The 15313-nt window shown below is 42.6% G+C and overlaps 2 protein-coding genes across 4 annotated transcripts; one reads left to right on the plus strand and one right to left on the minus strand.

Annotated features, from left to right (window-relative positions):
* Nucleotides 1-1648: 1648 nt before the first annotated feature.
* On the minus strand, nt 1649-15202 carry rundc3aa (RUN domain containing 3Aa). Of its 2 annotated transcripts, none has more exons than XM_068718332.1 (11): nt 14932-15202; nt 6147-6274; nt 5764-5897; nt 5564-5649; nt 5244-5333; nt 4714-4794; nt 4462-4627; nt 4199-4356; nt 3257-3370; nt 2973-3079; nt 1649-2594 (listed from the first exon to the last, which is right to left on the minus strand). In XM_068718332.1, the coding sequence occupies exons 1-11, from the start codon at nt 15036-15038 to the stop codon at nt 2452-2454; spliced, it is 1314 nt and encodes a 437-aa protein (XP_068574433.1). In that variant the 5' UTR covers nt 15039-15202; the 3' UTR covers nt 1649-2451. The 2 variants fall into 2 exon arrangements, with proteins under 2 accessions (XP_068574433.1, XP_068574434.1); XM_068718333.1 differs by having other exon boundaries at nt 6159-6274; nt 14932-15201.
* zwi (zwilling) lies at nt 7504-12914 on the plus strand. 2 transcript variants are annotated; one of them, XM_068718334.1, is made up of 2 exons: nt 7504-9195; nt 10189-12914. In XM_068718334.1, the coding sequence occupies exon 1, from the start codon at nt 8742-8744 to the stop codon at nt 8988-8990; it is 249 nt and encodes an 82-aa protein (XP_068574435.1). In that variant the 5' UTR covers nt 7504-8741; the 3' UTR covers nt 8991-9195; nt 10189-12914. The 2 variants fall into 2 exon arrangements, with proteins under 2 accessions (XP_068574435.1, XP_068574436.1); XM_068718335.1 differs by having other exon boundaries at nt 11140-12914.
* Nucleotides 15203-15313: the final 111 nt, after the last annotated feature.

The raw sequence follows: 15313 nt of genomic DNA on the forward strand, positions 1-15313 counted from the left end.
TCCAGACTCTGGGGTCTATTCACAGGGTGTGTGTGGTCTTAAAAGTGTGGTTCAGAGACCCCTAAAGTTCACTATAGGGGCACTGAGGGTCAAAATTAATATACGATGATATGGGAGAAACTGGTCACTTTCCTCAAAGGGCATATAGATGTAGCTATTTCAAGCAAGTTATAACACATTGCAAGATGTTCATTCAGTAAAATAAACAAATTAAAATAATATTGAGTTTGATCATTATCTATTGTCTAATTTCCCCACCTAAATATACATTTTTTTGTACTGTTTGAACTACTTTAAACAATGTTTAATTCAATAAAACAAACCTCATCTGCATTATTCAATAATATTTTGATGTATATTATTAGTTATATATTAGCTACATGAGCCACAAACACAAATCTAACAAACTGTATAGATAAAGAAATTGTTTACATAATGACCAAAAGGCTTTAAGGAAACAGTTTTCTATTCAGCCCCATGTTTCTATTCCTTTCATTGTTTTCATAAAAGACACACGACATATGTGCAGGTTCTAGCATCATGTAAAATGACACGAGGAGAAATTAATCCAATACGCCTCCAGATGTTTCATAAACTCTGTATTTAATAGCCATTTCAGTGGCGTGAATAAAGCGTTCCCACACTATCTGTTGCTCTGTTGACTGTGGGGGGATGTGCTGCTCTTTGAAAGGTGCCGTGGCTAAGTGGAGGGATGGTGATCAACCAGCAGCAACAACGGCAAGAACATGAACCCAAGAAATTGAAAAGGTGTTTCACTAAAAAGCCACATACATCCTGATTCTGTTTCTATCAGGATTTTCTCATGATCTTCTTCACGAGGAGGTCCGAGGTCATGGTGTCACGGCCCGGCTCGAAAACTGGGAGACACATGGTTACATACAACAAATATAGGGATTTACTAATGAAAACGTATAGTAAAAATAAGTCAAACAAAAATATGGGCGATATCTGTAAAATCAGTAGTGTGGATGCATGAGAATGTGCAGCAAAAATGAGGAAAAGAACCTAAACGCCGCAACACAGCAAAGTGCAGTGAGAGAAATATGCCAACAACTGACTTCTGTTGCTCAGGCTTTTTATGCATCGTGGCCCAGGTGTGTCCAATGCCGCTGATTACACTCCAATCAGGTCTGCAGCCTTGACGAGAGGAAACACAGACACAGCATAGGAACCAAACAGAGGTTCACAGTCTGCAATAAAACTATATAGAGCAGGCGTGCAGGTGGTCGGGGCTTCAGCATCTTGGAAATGGACACTTTAGCAGGATGGGTGAAAATAATATTCTGTATCCATCTGGAGGAATTATTTGTCCAACCTGGCATAGCTTGTTAAAATCAGATTTATCTCATCTTTATAATTGAGCCACCCATATGTTTCCCTGTAAGACCCTCAGGTTGTTCTTAACAATTAACCAGCATTTTGGGCATTTATGCATTCATGTTACCCCTGATAACGCTAAACCACAAGATGGTGCCAGAGCACGTGTCCCAAGCAACCGGCTGCTCGATCCAACATCTCCATTAACTTCCGGTTTTGAAACCTTTTTTTTTTTTTTTAATCACTGCTTTGGGTCTGGTTTTCCTGTGACTCTCCATACAACATTGTGATCGACACAAACGGACACTCATAATGGAAAAAGGCAGTTTATTGCAACACAAACCAAACAGAAATAAATCAAAGTATACATGTAAAAAGAACAATACTGCTGCATTGGATAAAATCAGATAAGTGATCATATGCGGTAGCTTAAGATTGGATCGATTCAATAAATAGCTGCAGAGATTTAAACAGTGTTTGATTGCTCAAGCAGGAATGATCCTATGGTCCCATCCATAAAACATACTTCTCAGTGCTATGTCACTGTGGAGACAGTCTGTAAAAACACATCCTCTACCTTTTATGGATAATCTGTATCTCTTAGAATTATCATCACATCTTTCTTTGCAAGTGGCTGCATCCAAAGAGCTGCAAGTGCTGTTTTGGTCACTTTTTGAATAAAATAAAGTAAAGCAGGTGCACAAACACACAGACGATGCCATGGAGAAGAATGCTGATATTCAAATAAGGAGCAAGATGGGAGTACTATTTAAGGAAATAAAATGGATGCTTTGGAGAAAGGTCTGATGGGAGTTTGCAGAGGGATTGCATGATCTTGGATGAAGGGAATCACAGATAGTACAAAGTGGTTGTGGCAGAGTGATTGAGAGGAGCTGAGCGGATAAGGCGAGGAGAAGGGAAAGAACCCAAAAATGACTTCAATCTCATGTGTACAAAAATCCAGAGATGGTGTCATGAATTCCCTGTTCTCATGGAGCTGTGGATGGTCTTGGTGGATTGTGGAAGCAGGGTTTTTGTCGGGTTTGTGGTCAATGCAGCATCACCAGGCGGACAGGCGGAAGGGGTTCAATCTCTGTTGTTGGTCTGCAGCTCCTAGCAGGGAGTGAGCGCAGGGCTGGGCTCAGTGCTGATGTTGACCAAACACTCGCTGGACTTGAGGCTGGCCAGGGACTTAGAGCTTGGTAGAGAGGCCAGAGAGCCACACAGACCCAGCATGGAGGGAGTATTGTCTTTTCCTAAGGGGACGAAACAGAGAAAAAGCACAATAAAAATGAGCCTCTGATCGTGCATACTTCAAGCTGCCCACATGAAACACCATAAACAGCCATCAAGCCTGCCTTTGTATGAGCATGTATGTACATGTGCATGGGTTGCTGCCTCTGAAAGGCTTTTATGCAGCAGTGGAGAGAAAGCAAATATATTCCTACTCAAGCAGAAATGTTGTTACTTTACTACTGCGTTCAAATCAAATGTAGCTATGTCAAAATGTACTTAAGTTACTTAGGAATATTGCATAAAATAGCTAAAGTACAACAAAAAATAACAGTAGACTACAAATGACTGCAGGTTTAAATGTTGTGGTGAACATGGGATGAATGTAGTAGCATTTGTACCTGCTGAAGTCCAAGCAACATCTCCGTTCTGTCTCCCATCGGTCCCCTGGGAGTCAGAGTTCAGACTGACTTCAACAGAAAGTTGCTCCAAACTGTGGAAGCTCCTCCTGGATGCACAAAAACATCATTATGGCACACATATCTGAAGCTCTGTACAATAATTGCATCTATAAGCATCTGCTTATTTGTGCTGTGTGTTTTTAACCAATAGGGATCATATATTTAAATTTATGAATACAAACAAATAAAAATAAAATAGACACATATTGTTCATTTAGGTTTACCTGCGGAAAAGCTTGACATCGCCCTGGTTGTTTGTGATTACGGACCACTGGTTGACCAGCGGGATGGAAAGATCTTTAGCCAGATGGGAGGAATCACAGGGCATGAGGGCAGAGCTGCATGAAGCACAGAGTACAAATACGTCAATTCAAAAGTGACACTTTTCATTTTAGCAATCAAATATGAACCTGGACATCCAAAGTAGCGGAAAAAATCACCCATCGCTTGTGAATTTCAAGGAGCCATTTTTTGTAAGTCATTAGTATCACTCTACTTCCTGAAACATTGTCTTAAATTCAACAGAGAATAAATGTGTAGCCTCTCAATGAGTATTGTATTATAAACTTCCATAAATCAAAAATTGCATCTGCAATACATTTTCAGTCTCTTTTCATCTCCTTTGAAGAAAAATGACTAGTTACATTAAGTAGATTAGGAGAGCAATAATGAATTTTTTACTCAGTAAAATGTTCCATCAAAATAACAACTGTTTCTAGTTGTATGGTTCTTTTTAAAATCCAACTTGTACTCTTCTTCTAACCCCTGATGAAGCTGCACACAGTATAATGCTGGAAAGAATAAATAAATAAATGATCTTGGGTGAGGAGGACTGGAGCCCACGCTTATATTTCCCTCATGTTGAATTATTAATGTAGAAATGTCGGCCATCTTATCTGCCCAGAGAATTGTTTTTGTTGCTGCTGTTTACATTCCTTATGATGCAATTTAAAAAAAAAAAATGCACTACAGGAATGTACTACTGTTTTTGTTTTGTTTTGTTTGTCATGTGTTTGTTGCGTTACAAATGGGCTACAACTGAATTTCATTGTGCATCTCTGTGTTGCATAATGACAATAAATGATCCTTGAACCCGTGAATGAATCCTACGGTTGAAGCTTTTTAATTTGATGAACGTAATCTTAAAGTTTGTGTGTGTTCCTCACATTTGTGCCTGCAGCTCGAGTACGACGGCCTCCAGCTCCTTCTTCTCCTGTTGGCTCTGGACTGTCTGCTCCTCCACCTTTGCTCTCAGACGCTTATTCTCCGTCTCCACGTTCTTCAGCTGCGACTCCCGCAGGCGCACCAGCTCCTCCAGATAACCCTGCAACATGACAGTAAGTAGACGGGGATTTGTGTGTAGACGTTTACAGTGAAAAACAGGCATATAAACAGCATTAACTTGGTTCTAGCAGCTGTTTTGTGTCACCTTCTGGGCATAGACGATCTTAAACCTCTGCTCCATCTTGCGACACTTGTTGCTCCAGCTCTCCTCGTCGGTCACCAGAGGGATGTAGGGGTGCTCGGGGACACTCTCCTCGCTGTTACTGCTGTCCACACTGCGACGGTCCTCTTCATCACTCAGGTAGTCGTAGCTACACAGCAGAGAGGCGACAGTGTTGCAGCGGCACAGATGCACACAAACGTGATGCCAAACTTGGAGTGACAGGATCAGTCTCACCTCTGAGTGAACTTCAGGTAGGGTGTGAAGTCAATCACAGCTGAGGATTTCCCATCCAGAGTCTCCCCCTTCAAGCAAAAACTGCATACAGACAACAAGAAAAAGATCATTATTTTATATATACTACGAAATATAAATAATAGTAAGACAACTCCATATCTATTCCATATTAATCAATTGAAATATGTTTATCTTGTTCAGCTTCGTTGTCCCTGCTTTTAGACATTTGTATATTTCTGTGCATGTACATTGAGAGCAGTAAAATACAAAAGTCAAATTCATTGTGTGTTCACACTTACTTGGCCATTAAATATTATTCTGATTCTACTTATTTCTGTATAATCTGTTAATATATGCTATACTCAAATCCACGTCAGGACTCTTTTAATTCCTAAATACTGGGCCTAAAAACAACGGAAAGAGACAGAAAAGGTTCTTAAAATAGCTTGCCACCAAACTGTGTTGATTTGGGTTATGTGCTTATATATTTAAAACCTCTGTATATCAAAGTCTGCAGCGTATGTCTTCACCTGAAGTCAATGGCACTCAGTCCAATCAGCATGCCAGTCAGAACCTGGGCCTCTTCTCTCAGCATAATGGCCCCATCATCATAGAACCTCCTGTCAGGTGAAGAGGTGGTTATCATCTCTTTAAGATATGGTACTGATACAACTGTGATTCTACCTGCATTTTACAGTACATTTAATGTTAAACATCTTTTGTACTTTCTGTGCACTTTCCTCTGGTGAAAAATGTTACATTGAAACTGAGTGAGCTCAGAATCAATCAAAAACTAAAATAAACAAAATAAGAAATGTGGTTATTGTCCCTTTAAAATCATTAGTCTGACCTGGTAGTTCTTGTGTCCCTCAGAGCAGTGGACACATATTCAGACAGACGCTTCTCCATCAGCGCCACTCGAATCCATGCGCGCCCCTGTAGGACAACGTAAGAAGTGAGTAGGAACAGAGGGCCTTCTTTGCTGCCCTCTCTTGCAATGTCCCACCCACAAACACACTCTCACACAATTCTGCATACAAATATCCTTGCCTTTGCTCGTGATGTGCTGATGTTCTCTATGTTTTCAATGCTGGCGATGCAGTTGTTCTGCACCTTGCTGCACGCCAGCCGGATATATTCCCAGAAGCTTCGCTGTCCATCTGAGCTGAACCAGCTTCCTGAACCTGGTCCAAGATTAAAACACAGCAATGAAGCACTTCTGCTATAGCAACGACCCACACTGCGAGCATGCAACCACCGTTACACTGCAGCTAACTGCATAATCATGCAGGTTCTTCCATCTTTCCATGTTTGCAGTGTAATCTATGCAGTAGATTCATCTGCCAGTTTTATATTAAATATTTAAGTTTTACTGCCATAAACTCAGAGTCATTTTAACTGACTTGTCTATGTTGTCCTGTGCTATATGTTACCTGCAGTGTTACCTTTGAAGCGGTGGCTGAGGATGTGCTCTAAAATGGCGGCAAAGTTAATAAACTCCTCGGCTGAGTCATCTATGGGCTCTGCTGTGTACTTTTCTAGGAGAGTCTTTACAGAGAATCTGAAATAGAAGCACACAGAGAAGGAGGAATTAGAAAAATGCAATGTGAAAAACATTCAACTTTGCATGTCTATTCTTCACAAGCCGCTGAAATGCCACCGCGTACTGTACCCAAGTAGACAAATGCACTACTGTATTTGAACCCTGCAACAATAGCGAAGTGGAGCTTTTTTCTTTTCTTTTTTGGGAACCACGCCATCTTATCATACTGAGGTCACCCCAATTGTCTTGTGTACTGCACAATGTACCCCTTCAGTGCTTTGGCAGTGTTATCTTGAAAACAATACAATTAACCCCCTGTCCTCTCAGCCTTTGTGAGTGCTGTGCTTCCAGGTCCCTTTGGGTCTTGTCTCTCTGAGGGACCGGCCAGCATCAAAGAATGATCAAATAATTCCCTCCTCCCTCATATATACACGGTGGTCTGATCTATTTAGGGCAACTGCTGCCGCAGCTTTAGTTTGGCTTTTGACCCTGCTGCACCCCGGGCAGTAATGCAGCTTGCACGTTAGGAGCCGGCATTCAGGCTCGGGCTGACTGCCTCCGCTTCGATGGGCAACACTAGCATCACCGAGGGCAAGACTGCCCTGGCAGTGGGAAGCACCTCCATAGCCAGGGGAAAGACGACTGTAGCCATGGGCAACTCCTCCATCTTCAGGGGAGTGACCACCACCTCCATGGGAGACTCCACCATCCAAAGGCAAAAGACGACAGTGGCTCTGGGACGGGCCAGCTTCAGCCGGGGAACCACAACCACATCATTTCGCAAAGCCTTGATGTCCAAGCGCAGGACCACCTAGATGGACAGGAACCCTGAAGCTGGGGCTAAGACACCCAAGGGAGCCAAGCAGTCCAAAAAAGACGCTAACAATGAGTGGAAAACCACATTCCTGTCAAGCAAGACCTCCTTCACCAAAGGCAGGGTTTCGATCCTGAGGACTAAGTACGCCATCTCCTGGGGTAAATTTTCAATCTCCTGGAGCAGAACCACTGTAACTTTGGGCAACATCAACATAGCGTTCGGCAAAACCTCTGTTACACGAGGGGAGACCACAAGCTCTCTCACCACGCTGACCTTCGCCCATGGGACCAAGTCTGTGTCTGTGGTCAAAACCACCCTCATCAGGGGCACAGAAACGCACAGCAACATCTACTGGGATTTTCACACATGATTCCTGCACACACTTAAAAACCCAAGGATATTTCTATCTGGTCATTGTTAGCAGGTCAGTAGTAATAAGAAAAAAGAGCTGCTATTTTTGTGATCAATGTGCGTATATGTTAACGTGGCATGACATCCATCTGTTACCTGTTGGCCAAAAGTGAGTTGCACATCTAATGGGTTTGCAATCAAGAGTGAGATCTTCCAAAGCCATGGTGAGCGTGTTATGCAAATGTGACAGCGATGAGATGACGGCTTATGGTGTGTCTACTTGGCAGGGAGGGAAAGCGTGAAACAGCCGTGTGGGATGTATGTGGAGTGACACAAGAGAGTGTGTGTTTTTCCACCAGCACTGTTCTCCTGTATGTTGTTCATGTACAGTCATCATCATGTCTACATCTTTGGTACAAATGTGGTATTTTTGTGCACGCCAATAAGATTGGTTGATTGCCTGCATTTCCATAACTATGCTGCCGTATGTCCACCAGAAAACACAGTTTTAAACTAGAAAACTGTAAAGCTGGTTGATTTAACAATGCTTATAAAAGTAACATGCCTAAACACTGCTTGGCTTGATTGTTTTGTAAATTGAGTTTTTGTGAGATACTATAGGATCTAAATGACATAAATGGTAGAAATTAAAGACTTAATTGCTGTTTGTTGCAAACAGTTCAGCAAGGACACATTTGGGTCATAAACACCAACTAAAGGAACCACACCCATATTTCAAATAGAGGCACGATACAAATATAGGAGAGGTGCAATCAAAGCCGAAACTACATGCGGAAAACATTAAAACACATTCATCTTTTCTCTTATCAAATGTGACACTGCTGCCACTCATTTCACATATGGTACATACAGTCGTACACAGAGGCTATGTCCTACAATCAGAGGCTATAGGGAACAATGGCTCAGAAGAAAGTGATGTCACCACAGATTGCCCCCTTTGCAACAATGTGTCCTTCAACCGTCCGGTGTCGTCGTGGAGATGGGACAATCGCTCCACTGTCCACGTCCCCCCAGATAGGCTGTGGCCACCTACGGCTGCCTCTGTCCATTCACAGGGACACATGGGTGGTATGTGGCCTTCCAGAGCCCACGTCGATCATCTCAACGAAGGCATTATGCGACACGGGGGTCGTGCTATCCACGCTTAGCATTCTGGTCTTCTCTGGATTGTAGCAGATGTAACTATCACCCCCGAGGGCCAGAGCAGGACGTGCTGCATGAGTGTGCGATGCTTTGCGTCGAGTGAGCCCCGAATCCCGTCGTTGAATCTGGGTCAGGAAGACGAGTCTCTCCTCAATGGGCAACACCAGTTTCACCGAGGGGAAGACGGCCTTAACCTTGGGCAACACCACCATAAAGAGGGGAAAGTCCAAGCTTGCCATGGGGGGCTCCTCCATCACCAGGGGCAAGAAAACAACATCTTTGGGCTCCTCCACCATCACCAGTGGAAAGACCAAGATCGCCCTGGGGGGCGCCTCCTTCAGCAGAGGCTCCACCACCACCTCTTTTCGGAAAGCCCTCTTCCCCAAACGCAAGACGCTGTAGATGAGAAGGGACCTCGTCGAGGGCTGGGGGGACTGGCACAAAATGTCACAAGAAAGAAGAAGAAAGAAGCACCATCACAGAGAACATTTGGACACCACTACAGCATCTGCACAGGGTCTGTTCCAACTGAGAGCCCAAACTGGATTAGAGTTACTGATGGACCGTTGACTTGTTTTTGGTCATGCCGGATTTATCAAGGAAACAGGTCAGTGGCATCAAAATTCTGTCTCATAATGTTATCTGCAAAAACCAAGTAGGTCAGTCAGGTTGCAAGGTATAATAGAGCTCCAGGATTTTGTGTGGTCTACAGGACTAGCCCACAAACTTAAAAAAAACAAAAAATCCACTTGGCAGGTGATGCCAGTTTGCCAGTAAGCACATTTAACCTTCTCAAAGGGATCTGCTATAGAGCGCAGGAACTCCTTTTACGTGACTTTGTCTTAAGAAAGTTTTGTTGGATATGATTTTGTGGAGAATTGTTCTATTCTGTCAGAAACTTAAAATGAAGAGTGCATAGAGAAACATTGAATCTGGTCAAATTTGTGAAGACATCCGATGACAGAAACATTTATGAAACCAAGCGATTCCTCATTATGCAGAGTACCAAGCCCTTGGAAAACCACCAAGTGCCCCCAGTGGTTCCCAGGGCCCAGTATGAGAACCACTAAATAACAGCTACCTGTTTGTTGATGTAATAGCATTTAAAATCAGAAGAGCAGAAGGTTGACTGTTGCAAAAGACCTCTCTGACCTGATAGAATGGCAGCGTTATCTCAAGAGAAACATTACAGCAGATTATTTTAAATTAACTGAAGTCCTTTGATCTGAAGGGGAATTGCTGGCATGCCTCAAATGCAAATGGATGGAGTGGAAAAGCGAAATGCTCTTGGTACGATTTGACACTGAAAAACAACTGCAAGGCCTTCTGACAAGCTTCTTTTGTGCCCCCTCTCACTGATGCTGGATCGCCGCCAAGCCCACTCTCAGTTCTCTTCAAAAGGCCCTCTTGTTCTCCATTCTCACCCCTCTACTGTACTTACAAACGTGTGTTTGACCCTCAGCACCACCTAGGATAACCCAAACTACATTTATCAGCAGTGACACAGAATCTAAACACACAACGTTTCATATTAACCCCCCTCAGCTTTCATTTTCTTCTTTCTCTCTCTCCCTCTTCCTCTTTCTGTCCCTCTCTTTAGTCTTGGCATAGCCGGCAGGATCAGATGACACAGGCAGACTCCTCACTGGCCGCAGCATTGTGTAACCACCAGCCAGTGCTGTTGTTAATCGTCCTGGACTGTCGGGGGAGACGTCCTGTCCTGTGCCGGATCTGCACAAACAGCCAAGATAAAGAGCGCCGTGCACTTTGATAAATATTAAGAAAAAAAGAGAGAATTAGGGCCAAATCTGAATAGATCAAAAGATGTGAAAATGCAACAACAGCAGGGTGTGTCTCTCTCTCTCTCACCGGCCCCGTGTGTGAATAAACGTACAGGCAAAGTGTTTCATGGTCAGAGGAGGTGTAGAGGGATTAGTGTGCAAGATGGAAAGTGAACGTGTTGGGCTGAGAAGCGCTGAGAGTGTAAAGCAGATGTTTGAACATGATAGGGGGGTAAAATGAAGAATAACAGCATAGTGAGAGAGTAGACTGATCCGCAGAAGAGAGACGCCTAAATGTTTAGTCAAACCTACAGAAACCTCTGCTGTAATTTCACATGCTTGATGGTAAAAAATTGCTTTGCAAATTAAGGAAAATGCTAAATAGAAGGCTGCACAAAAACTGAATCAGAAAACAATGTTATTCCAGACAAGCAAAGATTTGTTGACATCTCAGATTATTTTAAAAAAATGGAACCGAGACCGGTAGAAAGTGGCACCCCTCTACTATTGTTCAGAATGTTTTAAAGGCACAAAGAGCCACCCACTTGCAGAAGCATGTCCATGAGATATGAATACGTGGTTGTGTTTACTACGGCACAGGACATTTTATTCTCTACTCTCGAGCCACGCCCCGGAAGAGCTCAAGCCTCAGGCGAGCTGCACCGCACCGCCAGCCTCCCTGCTTTCACTCCCCCGTTCCCTTTTGTTTACAGGAGGCAGCCTGACATCAGACCTGTCCAGTCTCACTCATCCTATCTATGTTTCCTTAGGTTCACCGTGACCACGGCACCACCGTTCCACCAGTCGCGGATGACGGCATGAGAGCTCTCAGCCAGACTAAAGCAACAAAACAGAAAATGTCAAACAGCACAATGTTGCCTGTAAACAAATTGCCATTGTGACTGTTAACAATATTTGGGCTCAGATAAACAAACTGGAGTTGTATGAAAATTCCCACCGACTGCAGAAAGCCTTAGACCTGCCCTGTTAAAATAAAAAAACCTGTTGCCAGTGGCAACAGCACAGAGACACAGTAGATCACGATGTCACTGCTGTCACTGTGGACACGATAAACATCACGGAGTGTCTTCAACGCCATTAAGACAAAACAACTTTGGGTTTTCTGATGTTGTCGGCCGGGTTAAAAACATTGCAGTTAAAATCATGGTTGTTTTTATTCCCCTCAGTTTGAAGGCTGATACAAGCCACAGCAGGAGGAGCAAATTTAACAAGTATTCTTCTTTAGAAGACATTTCGAAGATGCAACTTTTTCACCTGACCGCAGCAGACTCTTTTATTATTTTTTTCTCTGCCATTATTATTCTTAATTTTAAGTCTTTACTGTAACGCCTTCAAGTCCCTGACGCAGGCCTCTTGCAGAAACTGTGGTGGTGCAAATGTTTGATCAGGTTTTCCTTAATTATACACAAATGTCTATTGCTGTACATATGTGTTTCTAATTCAAATGGGCTCCTTCAGTTCAGCATGACACCGAAAACAAGGCACTGAAACATTGAGCAGATCTCTGTGCCTGGTATTGGTGACCCACATTATGCCAGATCATGTGAATACACTTTTCAAAATAAGGACTGTGATGCCAGTTTGTCTTTGTTATGCCCCCCGGTAACAGACGGGAACAACAAGTGAATTTCTTGATCCCAAACCTGAACAGAAACAGCCCCTTGTCCCACAAAAAGACATAACTTCATCAAACAACTTGTTGGGAGTTGAAAACCTTAATCTCTGTGTGTGTGCTGATTGTATTTTAAACGTGTAGGATGTGACAGTGAAGGAATATAGGTCAAACTTTATACATATCTGTATTAGGGGAAAATAAAGGCTTGGCCTGGTGTACTAATGTTGCACTAACGTCAGCTTAGTTTCTGTAGCCAGGCAGCGGTTCAAGCTGTGGAAGTAGCTGTTGTCTCAGCAGCCAGACAGAGCCTGGATCCTGTATCCTGCACCAACATGACGCCCAGTCTGCTTCAATACACAGCCAGGGGCCCACTGCTGATTCAGGATCTCTCTCTCTCTCCAATGAGACTGTACGAACACACACAACAACCTTTGACTACTTGAATCAACTCTCACCAGAATGGCATCAAGAAGAAAAACATTTTGAAAAAGATGCAGAGAGATGCAGATCTGACAGCGACACAGACACGCCTGGAAGGAGTTTCCCTCCAACTGAACCTAATCAATGTCATGTTGCTAATTAGAGAATGGAAAGAAACTGTGTAGTTAGCATTACTGATGGAAAGCTGTTTGAGATTTATATTTTTGTCTCGTCCTGTGTGTTCGTCATTAAAATGATTAAATGATTAAATTGGTCTTAGCACGGTCAGGCCGACCTGAAAACAACAGTGTTTTTGTTCCCTCACTAATCTTTCTCTGTGTTGTGAGTCCATCGTGAGAACTTTTCTTTCTTTGCAGGCATGCTCTGTGTGATGTTGTGTTGTTTTGCTTCACTGTACGTGACACTAAAAATGCAGACAGGACTTTGAACAGAAAGGTACTGGAATAAAAATGCTTGATTGTGTGTCTATTTGAAAGTCCAGACTTTGTCTTTTTTGTGTTTTTAAGGGGATGTATTTAGTTTTAAACACTTTCACTGTAAATAAGGCCAAAGACAGTTTGAATTCTTAGAAAGTAAAACCAAAAAAGAGGTAAGAGCAAGATGTGGATGCATTACGTCAAATTGGCAGAATGCCTGCACAATCTACCAATAATTTAGTCCCTGTCTGCAGTAGTAGTCATGACTATAGGCGATTTGAAATTCAAGACACATAGCAATGCTATAATAACTTTTACGAGAGCACTATGAAAAGTAAAGCTGCAACTTTCCAATAAGCCTCTGGTGAAATCACTGAATATAAAATACTAGAGAGCAGAAGAAGTCCCTATAAAATAGCTCTTTCAGCTTTTGGACATTTGGTTGGATAAAACAAGCTATTTGCAGATGTCACCTCAGGCTCTATGAAGATGAATATTGTTCAGTATAAGTATAACATAACATTTTGAAGACTAAACAGTGCATCAATGAATCGAGAAAAGAATCAGCAGATTAATTGATAATGAAAATAATCGTTAGTTACAGTAACAATATCAAAGATACATTTTAATCCAGAGTTGGAGAATTGTAGCACTATGAATTTAAGACATTACTATGTACAACACTGAATATGTGTTTTCTGGAGCATTCATGACTGCAGTTTATTTGCAGATAATATCAAAGGGTCATCCTCAAAACAAAACAGCTACTAAGTATCCTAGCCTAGAATAGCTCATTATTAATTTAGGAGTAATTATCAATGCAAAACATGAACGTCTTACAATGCTAACCTTACTGTATGACTGATTTAATATCAATTCATAAAATATGAATTATTTTTAAGTACACTTACTCTATATTAGACCTCACACATTATTTAAATCAGGGGTATCCAACCTCAGGGGTCCCACAATAAATCTGAAGGGCACAAGATGATTAAAGGGACAAGAAAGTAAACATGCTCATCGTACACATGGGGGGGGCAGCAATTCAATACAATTTATCGTTTTTCAATGGAATTGTATCGTGGTGGAATCATATATCAAGATACCGTGACACACGACTATGTCGTCTAAATTGATAATAACAAGCACAAACTAACTGAAATTTCTCAGAATATCTGATTATTTTAGACAATCCTTCATTTTAGGGGGTCAGAAGACAAAAAAGGTTGGAAACTATACTTATTTAGACCACATTGAGATACAGAAAAGAATACTTTAAATGTCAATTACGGGCATAAAAATGACACCACTGTGAGAGAAGCGTACCTACTCTCCGAGTAACATTTGAAGACAAAATTGTAGAGATAATATTAACTGGACATTGCATCAGGTGAGTTCACTGATGCACATCATTTTACAGAGTGATTTATGAGACTGCACATCACAGTGTGTGTAGGCTGGGGGACACTGAAGGAGGGAGGAGTCCTTGCACTGCTCCCAATGCCCTTGTCCCATTCAGTCACTCAACCTCACCGTGATGGAGGAGGAAACCCTGCTGTTGTATTTTCTCTCCGGCTTTATTAGAAACAGTATCATCCCACTAGTCTCATTTTGTTCCCCCTTTGAAGCTGCATCTATCAGCATAGACAGGAATCAAGCAGGTGTCTCAACCTGTTAAATATAAAATAAACTTTCCTCTGAGAGATCCTGCATAAATGCCACACCAAATACATGATCTTTGAAGGAATATGGTACAGCAAAGTGTAGCCAGGAAATGCAAAGGAACACATTGAAGACTAAGGGAATGTTGTAGGAGATGCGTGTGTGATGGCAGGGGTATGTGAAGGTGAAAATGCACCTGCCTCCTCTTCATCCATAGCATTTCTAGAAATATGTCAGTCAATATTTCTGCATTATTTTCCTTATATTCTGTGTGCCGGCTGTTTCACCATTAAATAAGCATCCTCCATTATGGTAAGATTGTTGAAATATTAACTGAACAGCATGCAGGGACTGGTGGGCTACTTGCAGAGAATGCTGTGGATCGATGGTGTCGTGATGAGTACCTGCAAACCGTGATGAGGTTTTTTCGCTCCACACCGACGCTCCGAGCAGACGCCTTTTTCGATGTCAGACCCATAGCCATTGCTGTGTGAATGCAGCCCGACTCCATCCAGCGGCGGCCCCGGGGCCTCTTTGGGATCCGTGCCCAGGCCAGGTCCCCTCCCTCCGCGGGCTCTGTGTCCTACAAACACCCGCTGTCCTCTGCGGGGAGCCGCGGATGCTGCTGCTGCTGCTGGAGGAGGAGGAGGACAGGACAACGGCAACACCGTCAAACTAGAGATGATTGAATGCACAAGTTCCGGTTATGACTTTCGAAATAAAATCCCTTCACTTATTTGATAAATTAGATTAATTAAACGAGAATACCTTTATTTCCAGCTTTAT

The sequence above is a fragment of the Cebidichthys violaceus genome, unplaced genomic scaffold (genome assembly GCF_023349555.1).
Source record: "Cebidichthys violaceus isolate CVI_PGR_0920_01 unplaced genomic scaffold, fCebVio1.0.p SCAF_23, whole genome shotgun sequence".
NCBI classification, from domain to species: domain Eukaryota; kingdom Metazoa; phylum Chordata; class Actinopteri; order Perciformes; family Stichaeidae; genus Cebidichthys; species Cebidichthys violaceus.

Excerpts from the sequence above, each read along its gene's own strand:
- zwi (XM_068718334.1), top strand. The coding sequence starts at position 8,742 with ATGGGCAACACCAGTTTCACCGAGGGGAAGACGGCCTTAACCTTGGGC.
- rundc3aa (XM_068718332.1), bottom strand. The coding sequence starts at position 15,038 with ATGGAGTCGGGCTGCATTCACACAGCAATGGCTATGGGTCTGACATCG. Across the intron at positions 3,080-3,256 it reads GATGTCAAGCTTTTCCGCAG|GAGGAGCTTCCACAGTTTGG; the intron begins GTAAACCTAAAT and ends TTGTGCATCCAG. Across the intron at positions 2,595-2,972 it reads TGTTGCTTGGACTTCAGCAG|GAAAAGACAATACTCCCTCC; the intron begins GTACAAATGCTA and ends TCGTCCCCTTAG.